This window comes from Peromyscus leucopus, chromosome 7 (assembly GCF_004664715.2).
Source record: "Peromyscus leucopus breed LL Stock chromosome 7, UCI_PerLeu_2.1, whole genome shotgun sequence".
Lineage (NCBI taxonomy): Eukaryota > Metazoa > Chordata > Mammalia > Rodentia > Cricetidae > Peromyscus > Peromyscus leucopus.
The window spans coordinates 22,013,937-22,032,228 of NC_051069.1; the positions used below are offsets into that span (position 1 = coordinate 22,013,937).

General features: G+C 40.2%; 1 protein-coding gene across 4 annotated transcripts in view; it reads left to right on the top strand.

The window, feature by feature from the left end:
* Sik2 (salt inducible kinase 2) overlaps positions 1 to 18,292 on the top strand; it is a 108,278-nt gene that overhangs the window by 65,645 nt on the left and 24,341 nt on the right. For all 4 annotated transcript variants that reach the window (XR_005091954.1, XM_028864922.2, XM_028864921.2 and 1 more), the window contains exons 4-6: positions 3,703 to 3,864; positions 17,075 to 17,199; positions 17,591 to 17,714. Coding sequence is in view for 3 of the 4 variants with exons in the window: in XM_028864922.2 (XP_028720755.1) it covers positions 3,703 to 3,864; positions 17,075 to 17,199; positions 17,591 to 17,714 (411 nt within the window). In the remaining variant the exon portion in view is untranslated. The remainder of the gene's footprint in view (positions 1 to 3,702; positions 3,865 to 17,074; positions 17,200 to 17,590; positions 17,715 to 18,292) is intronic.

Sequence of the window (18,292 nt, forward strand, 5' to 3'; positions counted from 1 at the left end):
AGAGTAAAAAACAACAACTACTAGGTATCATTGTGTTTCTTAGAAGAGTGGAGAGAAAGGCATACTAAATAAAATGACCATGCATGTAGATTCTACTCTCAAGTTGGTACTTAATTGAAAAAGAATCTATCATCTATCGTTTCTAACCCATTCAGAGAGTGTTAGAAGCTCTAAATAATCCCAATTGACAAGAGAAAATTCTCTCTTGAGAAACATTTCCCAACAAAATTTCATTTAATAATTGTGGCAGAAATAAATAATTATAAAAACCAAATTCTGATTCTGTATGAAATCATTGATTCGTGTGATGATAACCAGTTATGATAAAACCTTGAATTGTTGTGGGTCTCAGACTTTGACTCCTGTGCCTTCATCTTCAGTATTATAGCCTGGATACTTTCTAAAGGCAGTACAGGTGCTCAGCCTCTTCCCCAAGCTCCCAACAGCCTTTGAGGACACTTTCCAGTAGTCTTTGATTATCAAGCCCTGTGAGAGTTCAGTGTGTGCTGGTATTTTAGAACTGTGATCATAAGCGAGACAGTGCTAAGAATCCTTAATGGAAAGATCAGGAGCTCACCCCGGGAGCTCACTAGTCAATCAAAGCACTCCTAAGCAGAACCAGATACTGCAGTGCTCCTTAGAAATAAACCTATGGCATTTTCTTGTCACTTTAAAAAGATTAAGCCTACATTTGTTCAGTCCTTTAATTTTGAATTACAACATATAGGGAATATGGGAAGTTAAAGAATAAGTGAAACACTCCTCCTTAAAGACAGTTTGATGATCTTTACCAGCTACATACAGTTAAGTTGTGCTCTGTCACTGAACCACACTCCCAAACCTTTCTTTCAAGTACTTTTAAAGCATAGTAGTTAGACTCCATACTGCAAGCCAGTGTTATCCCAAGCCAAAAAGAACTTCACCGAAATATTAGCTTGTAAACTTCAGTAATTTTATTGTTAGTAGTAATATTAGTATAGCTATTTTGAGATTATTTGATGTTAACTCTAGGATAGAACAAGTACTTTATGTGAAAGTATTCTTGAGGGATCCTTTCTTTTCCTTCAGAATTGTAGATGATTGTTGTCTAGGCAAAGGGAAGCATTATGAGCCTACTATTTCAGATTCTGATACTAGCAAATGTAGAATAGATAAAATATCCATTATATTTAAGGCCTGAAGTATGTAGAATAATAATGTGTAGAAGAGTTAAAGATTATAGTTTCTATACATCTTTTACAGTATTGTTAATGGAAAAATTCATAATAGCACCATAATAAGATTTTGATAGGTTCTTTGAATGTGTATAGTGTCTTGTGTAGTGCTAAGTGTTGTAGAGATTATAGTAGAGAAAAGCTTGATTTCTATTCTCAAAATGCTTAGATGCATGTGTATTTTCAAAGCACACTGCGTTACATCAAAGTTGCATGTGTATACATTGGGATATTTTTGTATCTGAGAGTAATTACAGTGTTTCAGAGTATGATATATGATAAGGGGTTCTTCGGTGGTTTGAATGAGAATGGCTCCAATAGGCTTATATATGTGAGTGTTTGGTTCCAAGTTGGTAGACACTTTAGGAAGGATTAGGAGGTGTAGCCTTGTTGGAGGAGGTGTTTTACTGGGGGTGGGGATTGAGATTTCAAAAGGCCAAGCCAGGCCCAGTCTCCCTCTTTCTGCCATGAGCTTCTGGTTCGGATAGGTGAGCTCTCGGCTACTGTTCCAGTGCCATACCTGCCACAGTGCTTCCTGACATGATGAGCATGGACTAACCCTCTGAAACTATAAGCAAGCTCCCCATTAAATGCTTTCTTTTATAAATTTCCTTGATTATGGTGTCTCTTCACAGCAAATAGAACAGTAACTAAGATTCAGAGAAGAGAAATTCTTTTTACTTGAAATGATATAAGACTACCAAGGGCCAAGTGACGTTCGAGCAAGATTCTAAAAGAATAGTTAAGATTTCAGTAAGAGTCTATAGGAGATGATTAAATAATACAGTCCCAGTTTCTGGTCCTAATCAACTAATTCCCTTAAAAGTTATATAAATTCAGCTAAATCACCGAATTCTTTTTTTCTTCAGCTTTCTTACCCATAATGTAGGATTGGAAAAAGATAATCATAAAGGTTTATAGGATGTGAAATACTATGGCATCATTATACTTCATAAACTGTGAAGTCTTTTATAAATTTTAAAAAGAAACAATCATAGTATTTGAAAGGTAATGGGCCAAAGGCATGAGCTTTAAAACAACAACCTATAACCATATAGATGAGAGCAGAGAGGAATGTGTGAAGATGGCTGAATACCATTACTGTGCTGGCTAGATTTATGTCAGCATGACACAGCTGTGGTCATGCGGGGAGGGAACCTCAGTTGAGAAATTGCCACCATAAAATCTGGCTGTAGACAAGATTGTAGGGCATTTTCTTAATTAGTGATGTGGGTAGGCCCAACCCATCGTGGACAGTTCCTCCCCTGGTTTGGTGATCCTGGGTGCTATAAGAAAGAGGCCTGAGCCGGGCGGTGGTGGCACACGCCTTTAATCCCAGCACTCGGGAGGCAGAGCCAGGCGGATCTCTGTGAGTTCGAGGCCAGCCTGGGCTACCAAGTGAGTTCCAGGAAAGGCGCAAAGCTACACAGAGAAACCCTGTCTCGAAAAACCAAAAAAAAAAAAAAAAAAGAAAGAAAAGAAAAAAAAGAAAGAGGCCTGAGCAAGCCAGTAAGCAGCACTCTGCCATGGCCTCTGCATCAGCTCCTGCCTCCAGGTTCCTGCCCTGTTTGAGTTCCTGCCTTGGTTTCCCTCAGTGAATTATGATTCAGGATATGTAAGCCAAATAAACCCTTTTTCCCCAGGTTACTTTTGATCATAGTGTTTCATCACAGAAATAATAATCCTAACTAAGACAATATATTATATACATTATATATATTATATAATACGGCTCTTTACTTAAGAAAACTTCCTTAAATAATTTTTTTTCAAGATTTGTGTTGATCCTCTCCTTCTAAAAAGATTACGGAAGGCTTTCAGCTCTTCAAGTTGTAGCATTTAGTTTTATTGAAGTCATGTATATAGTTGGTATACAATTAATTTTCAGCCAAACTGCTTTAATAAAGATTGTAACACTGTACAGAGATGCTAATATATGCTGAAAAATATATTGTCTTACAGCTGTGGCTTATAGTCATTTGACATGGTTGTAATTTAGAAAACAAATTTGTCTGCTTTTGAGTAGATCAGGATTGTTTCTTTCAACAGACTAGAGTTTGAATCATTGAAGCTATTTCCAGGTCTTACATGAAAGTAATGTTTATGATGTCCCTTCTAAGAAAATTCATTCATGTTCTTTGCCTTGCAAGAGTTTTATGTATTTAAATATGATGTGAAGAAACAATATGTTTTCAGCAAATTAGCAGAGTACACAGGCAAACAGATAAAATAAACTTAGTTTGAGATGTCGTGTGGATATTGTATCATCCTTGCTATTATCTGATATGGGGGTCTTGGAATTTATATAGAACCTGTGACATATAGTTGAGGTTACTTCTCCAAAGGCAAGAAACTTGGAAAGCATTATTTGTGTTATTAGAACATTAATTTTTTATTATAAAAAAAAACTTTGTCAAAATTTTCTTAAATGCTAATATTGAGGTTATTTATTTTGGTGAATAATTCTAAATGTTCTCTTCTTTTACAGATTATCTTGCTAATCATGGCCGGTTAAATGAATCTGAAGCCAGGAGAAAATTCTGGCAAATTCTGTCTGCTGTTGATTATTGCCATGACCGGAAGATTGTGCACCGTGACCTGAAGGCTGAAAATCTCCTGCTTGATAACAACATGAATATCAAAATAGCAGGTAACTGGGATGCATCTGCCTGGGAAATGATCAGATGAGCCATTGCCTTGAGTGTGTGAAAAAGCCCTGCAGGCAGGGTCAGGCACTAGCAAGACATATTTACCTCTTAGTCCTGTGTGTGACTATAAGAAAGAATGTTCACTATTAATGTATACAGTGGCAGGACTGGACTAAGGGCTTTGAGTTGCATCCAGGTTTCTTAGGAGGTTCTGTAGAATAGGTTGTTGGTCAAAATGTGAGGTTGATTGGGAGGCTGGAGAGGGCCACAAGTGCTGGTCGCTGGTGCTCTAACTGGTCCTCTCCTAATGCTGGGGGCTGTAGTGGGGATGCAGACGGAAAAGACACAGGAAGGGATGGAAGCAGAACGACAACAAGTCATCATGCACACATGTCTGTGTATGTGTGAGTTCTGTTGCTTTTTTCTGTTTTCTTTTTTGTTTGTTTGTTTTTGTTTTTGTTTTTATTTTGTTTTGTTTGTTTGGTGGGTCTCATATAGCCTAGGCTGACCTTGGGCACATTATGTAGCCCAGTCCACCTTATGATCCTCCTACCTTTGCTTCCCAAGTTCTGAGATTACAAGCATGTACTACCATGTCCAGCTCAATTATAAAAAAAAAATTTGGTGGTGGTGGTGGTTTTTCGAGACAGGGTTTCTCTGTGTAGCTTTGGAGACTGTCCTGGAACTCACTCTGTAGCCCAAGCTGGCCTCGAACTCACAGAGTTCCGCCTGCCTCTGCCTCCTGAGTGCTGGGATTAAAGGCGTGTGCCACCACCGCCCAGCTCAAATTTCAAATTTTATAATGGGAGTTTCTTTTTTTTCATCTTGGCCTCTTGAGATAGTGTTATATTATGTAGCCTTGACTAGTCTGGAACTCTCTATATAGAACACTCTGTCCTTGAACTCATAGCCTCTGTCTCCCAAATTCTGGGATTAAAGTTGACAATATGAATTTCTTAACTCACATAGTCAAAACACACTCATATGTGGCAAAATATGTGCCAGGCATTATGCTATTAAAAATGTGATATGTATGAATTATTTTACAGCATATATGTATACCAGAACTTCACATTGTATGCTTTTTATTTGTTAATTATACCTTCAGTTGTAAACATACAGAAAAATGGTGTATATATATAGAGCTCAGTGAGAGAGCATGTACGTGGCATATGCAAGGCCCTGGGTTCAGTTCCCTTGCACCACATAAAAAAAGTGGCAAGGGTATAACTATATATCAGCTTCAGCAGAAACATAAGTGATGAAACATCAGTCAACCTGAGGAGCCAGGGAAGCATCCCAGATCAGGAAATGTTTGAACTTATGCTTGAGAGATGAGTTAACTGCTTGCCAAAAATGCAGAAGTAGATACTGTAGTCAGGCAGATGGAGACTGGGATGGTGAAGATCTTACTTAGCTTAGTATGGGCAAAGGCAGCAGCAGAGGAGGAGGAGCAGCTTAGGCAAACAGAGTAGGAACGGTCTTGAGTGCCGTATTTGAGATTTGAGAGTCTGTTTCCTAGTAAATGGGAATCCAAGCTAGTCAAGTTGATAGTCTGTATCTGAGTAAAGTGGGGAAAATTAAATTTGTATATCAGCAAACTCTGGCTATAGTGTGGAGCATGAGAGCTGAACACAGGGAGATTTAGTGTATGGAACAGCCCTGGGACTTGCACTGGGGAGGTGTCTCTTTTTGTTATAAAAATTCAGTGCATGGTAACAGTGCTTCCATAAGGGATTGTTGGTTTATGTCTTAGTTTTTTTTTTTTTTTTTGAGTTTACTACTTTCATTTCTGGTATTTCCCTCACTTTAATCATCTTTTTTGTTGTTTGTTTGTTTGTTTGCCTTTCTGTTTGGTCTCATTCATTTTAGTTATTTTTTGATAACCTTCTCTAATTTACTTCTGGATTATTTTTTTAAGTATCAGCTGCCTTAAAATTACCTTTTACAGAAAAGCCCTCTCCCCACTCCCTTTTTAACTTCCTGTAGTTAGAAGCTCCAGCTTCACCTGTGTATCCTTTTATTAACACAAGGGCTCCTGGGAGTCTTGTTAGGCAGAAGAAAGCATTGAGACTTTAAGTTTGCACCCTGAGATTTACAAGGTGTTCATCACCAGAAGCACAAAAGTAAATGTCCCAAGTAAAATACAAAAAAAAAAAAAAAAAAAAAAAAACCTTGTAAATACAAAATACAGACTATTACTCAAGATTATAACCAAGTGTTGTCTGTTTTTACTATAATTCTGCCACAAATATAGGTAGGTCAGTGCAGTATGCCTAATGTTATATAGCATTTAAGTTTGCATTTTGTTGGGGTTTGCTGTTTTATTTTTGCCTTTGAATATGGAAGATTCAAGCTTTCTTAACTGTATAGAAGACAGGTAAAATGTCAGGTACCTAGAATTGTTCCCTTTGGTTCAGATAGTGACGATTAACATTGACTTAAGCCCTTGCTATTTTCAAGTGCTCTGCTGAGTTCTTGTCATTCATTTCACAGCACACTTGGAAGCTGCAGAACTATCACGAGGGTGTTTGTTTTGTTTTTTAATGGGAAAACCAAATGCAAGAGGTCAGATAACTTGCTAAAGCAACACAGGTAATCTGCAGCAGCTCTACAATTCCAAGTGAGATCTCTCTGGCCACTCCTTTGTTCTTTCCAAGCATTATGTGTCAGTCCTCAAGTGGAATCACTATGGTAATTTTGTGTTCCACTAGTCTCGAACTCCAGAGTACTTCAGGCTCTAGCTCGGGAGCTATGCCAAGTGCCAGTGAAAACTGATAGGAAAGAAAGAGTCTGAGCTGGTCAGGTGGTCAGTCGGGACAGATCATGAAGGACTCCATGTGTTACAAAGTTTAGATGTGTTTTTAAAAGAACTTCTCTTGAGTATTTGTAGGAGTTGTAACTGTTTGAGAATTTCATAATACAAATGATGCATCAAACCCACCACTCATGTTTCCTCCCAGTGTCATGTGCTTTTTTTCACACTGAGCACTAGTGCTGCCTGTGTGTGTGGGGGGGGGGGGGAGTCCTCTATTGGAACATAGTATATCCCTGGAGAAAACTGACTCCGCCTCCTGCACCAGCCATCACTTGTGAATAGCTCCTCCTTCTAGGAGTGGAACTTCATGAGTCCCCTCCCCTGTGCATGCTGGGATTTTGGATGGCTTGATCTTTTCCAGGTCTTGTGCAAGAAGTCATAGTCTCTGTGAGTTCATGTGTGTAACAGCACTGTCATGCCCAGGAAGTACTGTTTGGCTGCAGAGGTCCATTACTTCTGGCTCTTACAATCCCTCCTCCCTTCCAGGATGATCCTTGAGCCTTGAAGGGAGGGGGCGTGGGTAGCTGTCCCCCTTAGGGCTGGACACGTTGACCAGGTGTAGTCTCTGGATTACTATCCATTATGAAAAGAACCCTCTCTTGTGAGGACAGAGATGTACTACTCTATCACTGGCAGGAGCTGGGTGGACAGAAAGTATAGACCAGATTAGAAGCTTGTCCTTTACGTGATTCCCCCACCAAATATTTGCCCTTTTTTAATAGAACTTACAGCTTATGATGGCCCTGCTTACCTTTAAGGACATAATCTTTTGATAACTTGGAATTCTTGACTTTTAAAGAGATCTACTACACTTGTCCTGTGGGACTCTATGTAAAGAACTCAAAAAAAAAAAAAAAAAGGACAGAATTATTGCTCAGTGTATTAACTTTTCACCTGCTTCTTTTGCTTATTAAGATTACTATAATTTGCTAAAAGTGAACTTTTTAAGCTGCCTATGTTGAAGTTGAAAAGGCAAATCAAAATCAGATTTTCATTTAAAATGTGCCTTTTTTTTTTTTTTTTTTTTTTTTTGTTTGTTTTTCAAGACAGGGTTTCTCTTGTGTAGCTTTGCGCCTTTCCTGGAACTCACTTGGTAGTCCAGGCTGGCCTCGAACTCACAGAGATCCACCTGGCTCTGCCTCCCGAGTGCTGGGATTAAAGGCGTGCGCCACCACCGCCCGGCAAATGTGCCTATTTTTAAAAGACAGAAACAGAAGTATAAATCTTGGTTAGTTTTCATAAATACAGAAGTATGGCTCTGAGATTAATTTTTAGCTTATGCTTCCTGCAGTAATAACTCAATGGTGCAGAGCCCTGGCTTCACCCACAGTTGTGCTCAGGTTGTCTCAATCACGAGGACTCCACCTTCGTGTGATAGGAGCATGGGACATTTGAGGGGAAAGGCTGAAACAAAGCAACAGGCTTTCAGGAGGTTCCATACTTGTAGCACTGTTTCTGGCTTGACATCTTGGCTATTTTAGCTTATAATGATTAATGATGTGTTAAGGTGAGTTATCTTTAGTATTATTCTCCAACTTTTACATCCCGAAAGTTTTATAATAAATACCTGGTGATTCAAATATATTAGTTACTTGGAGGGATTTTTCAGAAAATAACTACAACTCAGGGCTGTAGAGACAGCTCAGCAATGAAGAGCTCATAATGTTCTTCCAGGGATGCAAGTTCCGTTCTTAGCACCCACAAAGTGACTCACAACTCCAAGAGATCCGGCACCCTCCTCTGGACTCTGTAGGCACTGTGCACAATACATGCATGCACAAATGCACACAGGCACAATAGTTAAAAGTAATAAAAATAAATCTTCATTTTAATTACCACAATTTAATCAAGATTTTGTGTGGAGTGTTGAACCTAGTAACAGGCAGTGCAGATACAGACTCTGGCGATGCCATTTGCATCTGTCACTTTGAGTAGGTTAATTAACTTCTGCAGGCCAGGGCTTCTGTTCTGTTTATTAGAAATTACTGTGTTTTTCAGGGACAGTGTGGAGAGATTAATGATTTTTTAAGACAAGGAGGCAATACAGTATAGTAGGTAATAAGCAGGCCACTTACTAGCTTATTGACCTTGGATACATTTCCTCACCCCTACCACCACCCCGTTCTCAGTTTCCTTATCTGTAAAGGGGGAATGGCACAGGTTCATATCTCACAGTGATTGTTACTTGAATTGATATTTGCAGAGTACTTAAAACTGTGCCTGGTACGTGGTCCTGTTCAAGTGTTTGCAAAATAAATTGTTAGTTAAATTTCTGGGCACCAAGTAAGCACTCAGTAAAAGGAGGCTGCTGTTTGTGTTCAATGCATAATTGATTCCATTGAAAATAAAGCTGTAAAACTTTGATAGCCAGATAACCTCCTTCAGCACATTAAATAGAGTCCACTGGCCTTCAAGGCTTGTCTGTGCAGGTAGTAAAGGAACAAGGAAAGTCCATCACTTGCGTTTGAAAGTATTTCTGTCTGTGAAAATGTTTCCGGTGAGCAAAACCTTAAATGGAATTAGTAATATGGAATTAGCTGTGTGTCACAGGTCACTTCTCTTTAGCTCAAAAAGAACATTTCTTTTCAGGCTTGATTGGTAGCTCGGCACCTCTGCCATTGCTTCTACAGCTTTCACTTACTAGAAGACCTTGAGATAAGGTTTCTGTGTATACAGTTTCAGTCCTGTGCCCTAGAAATTGGAAAGGATGGAGGTGAAAAGGGATTTATTGGAAAAATATTCGTTGACCTTCATTCATTCATTATCTCTCCTCTTGCTGCCAGTACCATGTAATGGGGAAGTGGCCTTGCATATGCAGCCTGATGACATCCGTCCTGCTTTGCAGGCTCGGCTCATCAAGCCTGGACTGTGGAGGAGGAGTGCTCTAGGCCTCCATCTGCTGCTGTCCTCCCATCCTTTCTCCACCTCGTTTCTTAGCACTTGGACTCCCTGACTGGCCACAGTTTGATGGTTCTAAATGGTTCATACTGGTCTTCAGATAACATTTCATCCAGCCACGGTGATCATTCCTGTGCCTCCTGTTAGACAGAGTGACAATGTTTGGAGGTGGATGAGGCGACTGGCTTTTTCTTGTTGTTGGGCAATAAAATATGCATTGTCGGTGAATGGGTTTCGGTTGGTGCCATGAGTCAGCCTGTCACTCTACCTTTCCTTGCCAGTGTTCATTTCCTTGGGGTTGTCTTCTTCAGTCTACTATGTATGGTCATTACAAATGTGTACCCTTTCATCAGGCTAGACAGCCTAATTCTATTGGTCATTTAAGAAAAGCTAACCCTCAAGCCATCTGATTCTCAGCAAGGTGATTATTTTCATTTTTTAAAATCACATTTGATTGGGAGGGGGTGCACTATGTATGGGAAGGGAAGGGTAAGTGTGCCAGTGTGGAGTCAAAGGTCAACTTGCAAGAGTCAGTTCTCAACTTCCACCTGGAAATTGGACTTAGGTCATAAAGAGGCATCAAGCATCCTTTTCCCACAGAGCCACCTCATCAACCCAAGAATTTTTGTAAAATTATAAAATAGACATTATAACACACAGAGATTAAAAACTGCCTGAGTTGTGGTTCATAGAAATTATTTACTTTTTCTTAGCTTAAAGTAAAGATAGGTTTTCTCATTATTCATTTATTTGCTTTTCCCTTCTTTTAAAAAAATTAATAGATAATTTTTCTTTAATTACAAAAAAAAAAAGCCCTGTGTGTGTTTAGTAATTACTCTTTTGCAACAGTAAATCCTGACAACAGTTAATCATCCTTAGTTCCTTAGGCACAGCTTGTGCTGCTTGTTTTCTAGTCCTTGATGCGCAGACGCATGGGTCACTTCAGAGCTGGCCAGAGGGACAGAAGCTCAGACCCTGCTGACTCAGAGTCTGCTCTGTAGCAGTTCCCAGCTACTATTGCTGTAACGAACAAGAGAAATCGCTCCTGTACTTGGTGTACCCATTGGGCAGTAATCAACAACAGCTTATTTACTCTTTTATACGACTCTTTTGTGCCTAAGACACTGGCCCTTTGCTAATGATGCTTGGGCACTGGTAATTCATGTTATTTATGATGACAGTAATAGTGGGTTTTGTTATCAGGAAGATAAAGGTCACTTATCTTTCAAACACAGGGCAGAAAACACTAATAGTCTAATGTGTGATGCCTGTAGCTTGTAACTGGTTACATTAGAGATAGTTCTTTGATTCTGCTTTTGAGTCCTTCTTGATTCCCATGAGTGTCAGTAACTGATCTTTGGTTAAAGATTCGAGCCCAAATCCTATCTTTTATAAATATTGAAACCATATATAAACCAAGTGAGTGAGTGTGGCTGTATTGGGAAATCTTGAAGCTATTGTGAGAGTAAAACTTCAGAGTATGCCTTAGTATCACAGGGGGGAAGGCATGCATCATCATAACAAGGACAGAGAGAGTTGTCTGCATAGCCCATCATGCACTCGTTTTGTTTTGTTTTGTTTTTGTTTGTTTTTAGAAGCAGGGTTTCTCCTCATAGTCCTGGCTGTCCTGGAACCCACTCTTTTTTGGTTTTTTGAGACAGGGTTTCTCTGTGTAGCTTTGTGCCTTTCCTGGAGCTCACTTGGTAGCCCAGGCTGGCCTCGAACTCACAGAGATCCGCCTGGCTCTGCCTCCCGAGTGCTGGGATTAAAGGCGTGCGCCACCACCGCCCGGCAGATGGAACCCACTCTTTAGACCAGGCTGGCCTCGAACTCACAGAGATCCTCCTGTCTCTGCCTCCCAAGTGCTGCTGCCACCACCCGGCTCCATCACACACTCTTAGAATGAATATAGCTTCCTGAAAGGAACATAAGTGTGCATTAGATACAACTCCATAAACATCCTAACTGTTCTCCTTCATATGGTAAGGTGCTGTGATTAAAGACCTGATAAGGCAGCTTCATCTGGCACAGAAATGAGTTTAAAATTCTTGTTCTCTGTTTAATGGTAGGGATTGATCTGGCTTTGGGGCAGCTCTTCCTCTGATTTTAAGTTATATTAAACTCTGCCCAGAGGCATGCTTAGGGCTTTGACGGAACAGTTTAAACAAGCACACCTGACCTCTATTACTCACTTGTAGCTGAGAATACTTAAACGTACCAGTGTACGGATCTGGGGCCTACTCTAGGTTTCTAAATACTGTTATTTAACAAAAGAACCATAGCATCTTGGAGAAGTAGTGGTAGTAAGGGTAGGACAGAGAAGATACAAGATGAGCTTGGGTAATCTTCTGGTGTCCGGGGATACAGAAATATTTAAAACTAAATTTTTAAAGGCATGTTAAATGAAGCAGGTTGGAAAGACATAAGCATTAGCCAAAGCTGGAACAATTAGAGTATCAGAGTAAATAACAGCAGTATTCTGCTGTAGCTCAGAGTCAAATATTTACAAGTGAATGATACAGCAGTTACCATTTCTTCATCACAGAGGAATTGCAATTAATGAGGTGATAGATTTAATTACTGAGATTTGGCCATTGAACAATGCAAACATACCAGAATACCACATTGTAGTCCATAAATATATATTATTTTATATTTGTCATTTTAAAAGTGAGATTTAGGGCCAGCAAGATGGCTCACCATGGATAATGGGGCTTTCTGACAAGCCTGATGACCTGAGTTGAACCCCTGGAATCCACACGGTAGAAGGAAAGTCCAACAGGTTGTGTCTGACATCTACATCTGTGCCCTGGCATGCACATGCCTCCACATATAATCAAACAAATATTTTGAAATAAAATTTTAAAAATAGAAATGAGGCCATGCTAGAAAGGAAACATTTTCCTCCTTAATCCTCTGATCTGACATGGCCTGAAATCTAAGTCTGGGTCAGAGAGAGGAGTGCCCACGTGATTGTTCCCTACTTGTTGCCCAGAGCTGGTGATGATGGAGTCTGTAACTATTCCGAGTTGTTGTGAGACTTTGCTCTGGGCTGTCTCCAGTGGCTCACAACACACACATACAGCATTCATGTGTGTAGTGAAGAGACAAGAGAAGTGGATAGGATGGTAAAATGGGAACTCAGTAGGGCCCTGTGTCTGTAGGTCCCACATCCTGGGATCTAACCAAGCACAGATGGAAAATATTGCTCACGGGTGCTATGTAGATAGGCCTAGGCAGGTTGCAGCTCTGCTACACTTGTGTCGAGTTGTGTTATTGCTTGGTGATGGTGGTTTTACCATTATACCCTAAGCAATTAAATATAGCAACTATTTAGATTGCCTCTGTACTGTATTAGGTACATATATAATCCAGAGATGATTTCAAGTGTGTAGGAGGAGGTGTGGGGGTTGTATGCAAATACTGCCCCATTTTATATAAGGGACCTGAACATTCATATTTTGGTACCCACTGTGGGTACCAATCCCACAGAGGTACTAAAGGGCAGTTGTATAGTCCATTCTGTTTTAGTAAATGGTAATCAGAAATCCTGAATGTTCCTGTTTCATCTACATGCTCACCCTTTACCTCATTCACTGTATGCCATTTACAGAAAGCAATAGGCTATGAATGAAGAAAATTATCCAGATTTCTATGAAGAAATATAAATGACTTTTTAAAATGTCTTTTCATTGCCAATTCTTTTTGGTTTTTCAGGATGTCTCTGAGTAACAGTCTTGGCTGTCCTGGAACTCACTTTGTAGACCAGGCTGGCCTTGAACTCACTGAGATCCACCTGCCTCTGCCTCCCAAATGCTGGGATTAAAGGCATGCCCCGCCGGGCGGTGGTGGCGCACGCCTTTAATCCCAGCACTCGGGAGGCAGAGCCAGGCGGATCTCTGTGAGTTCGAGGCCAGCCTGGGCTACCAAGTGAGTCCCAGGAAAGGAGCAAAGCTACACAGAGAAACCCTGTCTCGAAAAAATAAATAAATAAATAAATAAATAAATAAATAAAATAAAGGCATGCCCCACCACCACCACCCGGCTCCTTGCCATTTCTTTAACCTGGCAGTTATAACTTGGTCACAAATAGCGACAATCATTGTGTCAGGGAAGGACACAAGGATGTATTTAAACCTGGTTTCTGGTCCATGTCTGCAGTGCAATAGCCAGCCACATCATCTCTCACAAGTGCTTAACTTTCTCCTGAAGTAAGTCTTCCACATTGCTTTATTAAAGACTCCTTGATGGGCTAGAGAGATGGCTCAGAGGATAGGAGCACTGGCTGTTCTTCCAGAGGTCCTGAGTTCAATTCCCAGCAACCACACGGTGGCTCACAACCATCTATAATGAGATCTGGTGCCCTCTTCTGGCCTGCAGGAATACAAGCAGGCAAAACATTGTATATGTAGTAAATAAATAAATGTTAACAAAAAAGAAATTACATTAAAAAAAAAGAAAAGACTCCTCGAAGAACTTAGATTACCACGTAACGTGATGAAACCCCTTTAAAAGACATGAAGACATTACCTGTAGCTTTTCTTGCATGCATGAGGCCCTCACTGACACTGAGTACACACTGTTTCAGTTGCAATATATACTTTTTCTATTTAAATCTTAACACACTTGGCAGGTTACCAAAAATACAATTTTGGAAGTGCTCTGGCCAAGGTTCTCAGATGTGGACAGGTATAGTTTTGTGATAGCATAGTGAGCCTAGCTCCCATTTAATGTGGCTCTAATTGTTCTTCAGAATCGAATACCTAGAAAACATAAGCGTCCATTTAGTTCCACCTTCTTGTGACTGAACAGGATGCTTTATCTGCCCAATCCGTAAAAGTTATGTTGGACAGGACCAATCTAGACATGGTGATTCTTCCTCAGTTCTTACTGTCTTGCTAAGAAATGTACCAATCGAATAACCTCAAGAACACAGGGCAAGCTGTCTTCCCAACAGGCTTGTGTACTCCCTCCTTAGAGATGATGTCACTGGGGTGTGTGGAAGTTCCAAGTGAAGCACTTTGTCTGGCTCTTTGAGACGTTGAAATTTTTATCATGGAGAGTATCTTCAGTTGACATATACTGAAAAACTCATCTTGCCATTGTGGTTTAAAACGCACTCATCACTGTGCCTACCTCAGGCTCTCCAATCATCTGTTCTAGACTTTGGTTGTGTCTTTCTACAAGAAATTAACCTTTTCCTTTTAAAGTAGATTTAAGTATCTAAGTCTTTTTTTTGTTTGTTTGTTTGGTTTGGTTTTTCGAGACAGGGTCTCTCCATGTAGTTTTGATGCCTGTCCTGGATCTCGCTCTGTAGACCAGGCTGGGCTCAAACTCACAGAGATCTGCTTGGCTCTGCCTCCCGAGTGCTGGGATTAAAGGTGTGCACCGCCGCCACCTAGCTAAGTATCTAATTCTTAACTCATTCTAGAATATAGTTTTTCTAAAAGATTAGAACTATCTTTATACATGAGTTATCAGGTGGCAGGAGTGGCTAGTCATTGAGTTCAAATACAGAAGAAAAAAATCTCTGGGATGGTGTTACATTGTAAAGCTGGATATGATTGGCACCCCCTCCTTATATGGCCCACAGGCATGGGCTAAGGCTTTTTCCCAGATACACTGTCTTTCTCTCCTGAGCCTTAAGCTCCTGCTGGTTTTTCTACTCCTGTGTTGTTCCTCGTGACCTTCTCTGGAAGGCAATAATGATAACAGTGGTCTCACAGAAGCAGTGCTGACATTTCTTTAATCATTACTCCTCACTGCATCTCATCTTATCTGGGAGGTCGATTATTCTCACTGGTATGCATTTGGAAACCTAAGCTTCAGAGAAGTAAAATACCTTTCCTCTGACACTGGAGTTAGAAAGAGACAAACTGAATCTGTTCTGGTTCTCCCTAACTTGGTAGTTATTATTCTCTTCCGTGAAGCAGCTATGACATGGCTACAGTCATTCCTCTGCCTGATGCCTACCTGTCTTATGTCAGCAAGCTGAGAAACTATTTCCCCAAGTTACTAATGTGTGTTGTCTCAAGGCACAAACAAAGCAGGAGTTTACATTAGCACATTGGTCCCTCATAACAGCTGTCATCTGGGTATGTTTGTTATTACAGCTTCACAGGTGGGGAAACTCAGGTTCACAGGTGCTGACCCTGGTCCCAAAGCCAGTCTCCAACAGTGGAGACTGAATCCACTCTTGTTTGAGTCTTCGCTTAAGCCCCCTGTGAATGCAGTGCTTTGCATATACTAGTAGAGAGCCAGATCCTCTCAGTGTGAAGACTCAAAGCACAAGAGTATGGGCCTAACTTGTACGACAGTAGGAATTTGTTTCTTGAGTCTTTTAAAAGGGTGAACACACATCTGTGACAAAGGACCCTGAAAACGTGTGTGCATGTGCATATTGAAAGCATTGAGTACATTGTTTGCAGAGTGCATTCTGGGTATCCAAACTGTAGATTCAGTGTGACTAAGATTATAAGGGGAAAGGCGTACAATTGTTCTGAAGTATAATGCCACTGCATTCTAGAAATGAACATATAAGTGATAGTGGTGATGGGTGGCTCGTGGCCAGGTCATATGCTATCATTTGTTAATAATGAGATATTCAGATGCATATCTGCCTATAGTAGGATATACAGATCAACGTTTAAAGAGTTATTACTTAAAAATTCTCAGTTGTCGCCGGGTGGTGGTGGTGGTGGTGGTGGTGGTGGTGGTGGTGGTGGTGGTGGTGGTGGTGGTGCACACCTTTAATCCCAGCACTCGGGAGGCAGAGCCAGGTGGATCTCTGTGAGTTCGAGGCCAGCCTGGGCTACCAAGTGAGTCCCAGGAAAGGCGCAAAGCTACACAGAGAAACCCTGTCTCGAAAAAATAAAAAAAAATAAAAAAATAAAAATTCTCAGTTGCCTCAAAAGCTGGTATATATTGCTACTTAGTTGGGTTTTACTCATTCAACTCTTATAGACTATAGAATTAAAAGTCCATTAGTAATCATCAAGTAACCAAGTAACTTACATTCTACAATAATCAAATTTTGTATTTTGATTGTGGTTGTCCACACAAATAGAACTTTCAGCCAAAAAAGAAAAAAAGGCATGGTTTAAGAACTGGGTTTATTGGCTCATATCTATAGATAAGCCCAGCATTTGGGAGAGCAAGGCAGGAAAATGATGAATGAGTTCAAAGCCAGCCCAGGCCACACAGTGAGATCTTGTGTCTAAACAACAACAAAAACCATGGTTTAAAGTCATCTTCCTATCTCTCACATGTCCTGTTTGAGTGGAGAACTCAATTTACATATGCATTTATTCAGCAATGTTCATTTTTTATTATTAGTTTATCATTGTGATAATTACTAGGGAAATACTACAAGGTAGATTTTACCCTCACCTTTATATATTAGATCATAGTAGTCCCACTTTATAAAATTGTTTACTGAGAAATGCAGTGTAGTTTGGGAGCAGAAATGAAAGTAACATTTATTTCTATCCCAATAGATTTCGGTTTTGGAAATTTCTTTAAAACTGGTGAACTGCTGGCAACATGGTGTGGCAGCCCCCCTTATGCGGCCCCAGAAGTCTTTGAAGGGCAGCAATATGAAGGACCACAGCTGGACATATGGGTATTGCTTTGCTTTGATATGTTAAATGTATCTATCATGATAACTGGTACTCAGACCTATCTTAGAAGTTCCTGGTACTCAATATATGAATAAGATTTCACATTCTCCCCATCCAGTGGACTGTAATTAGTCAGAGCATCTGGAAATGGATTCCCTATGAAAGAATTTCTAGAGACAAGTGTTGTCATACTAGCAGCAATGGTTTGAAGTAAAGTGTTGAGCAAAATGATAAAATTCAGATCATTTGGTATTTATTATGCTTATTCTCACCACAGGAGGTGAGATGGGGATTCTCGACAGGAGTCCATGTGATTTTAAGAGCTGTGGCAGTGTTTGGGAAATCAATGTTTGAAGTTCTCTCTGAAAGTGACTGCATCGTTCTCTTCCCTAGAGCATGGGAGTTGTTCTTTATGTCCTTGTCTGTGGAGCTCTGCCTTTTGATGGACCAACTCTCCCTATTTTGAGGCAGAGGGTTTTGGAAGGAAGATTCCGGATTCCATATTTCATGTCAGAAGGTAACAAACTGTTCATCGTATTAGTTGTGCATTACAGAGTTTGTGCTGTATGAAGTCCTAGCCAAAGTATCCCTTCTGAGAGTTTGGGTACCAGAGAAAATGACTGAGTCATTTTAAAAACCATGGGGCTCTGCAGCACCCTCCATGTCGACCAGACAAGTTCCAGCCTTTCTCCTTGTAACTGAGAACAGAAGCTACCCAGATTAAGAGCAGCAAGTCTTCCCATTCAGCTTGGGTCTATAAATGTCCTGGTTTATTTTAGACTCCATAGATACAGGCTTACAACTATTTTACTCTATGTATGAAATAGATATGCAAAATTAAAAGTTTTTAAATTCAAAGTCAACTGATGGGACTTTGATAAATTCAATTGAAATGCCACGATCCCTACCTGTCTTATTTTGGGCTGTCATACAGACAACAGTTTGATTTACTCCTTATTTGTGTCTTTAGTTTTCATCCTTATCTCTTACTCCTGCAAATAGTAGACGTAATTAATCCACTTGGAAAGGCAAGATCACCTAGGCTCTGGAGACATACTGCCTCATTGGAATCGTGAGTTCACGACTCATTGGCTG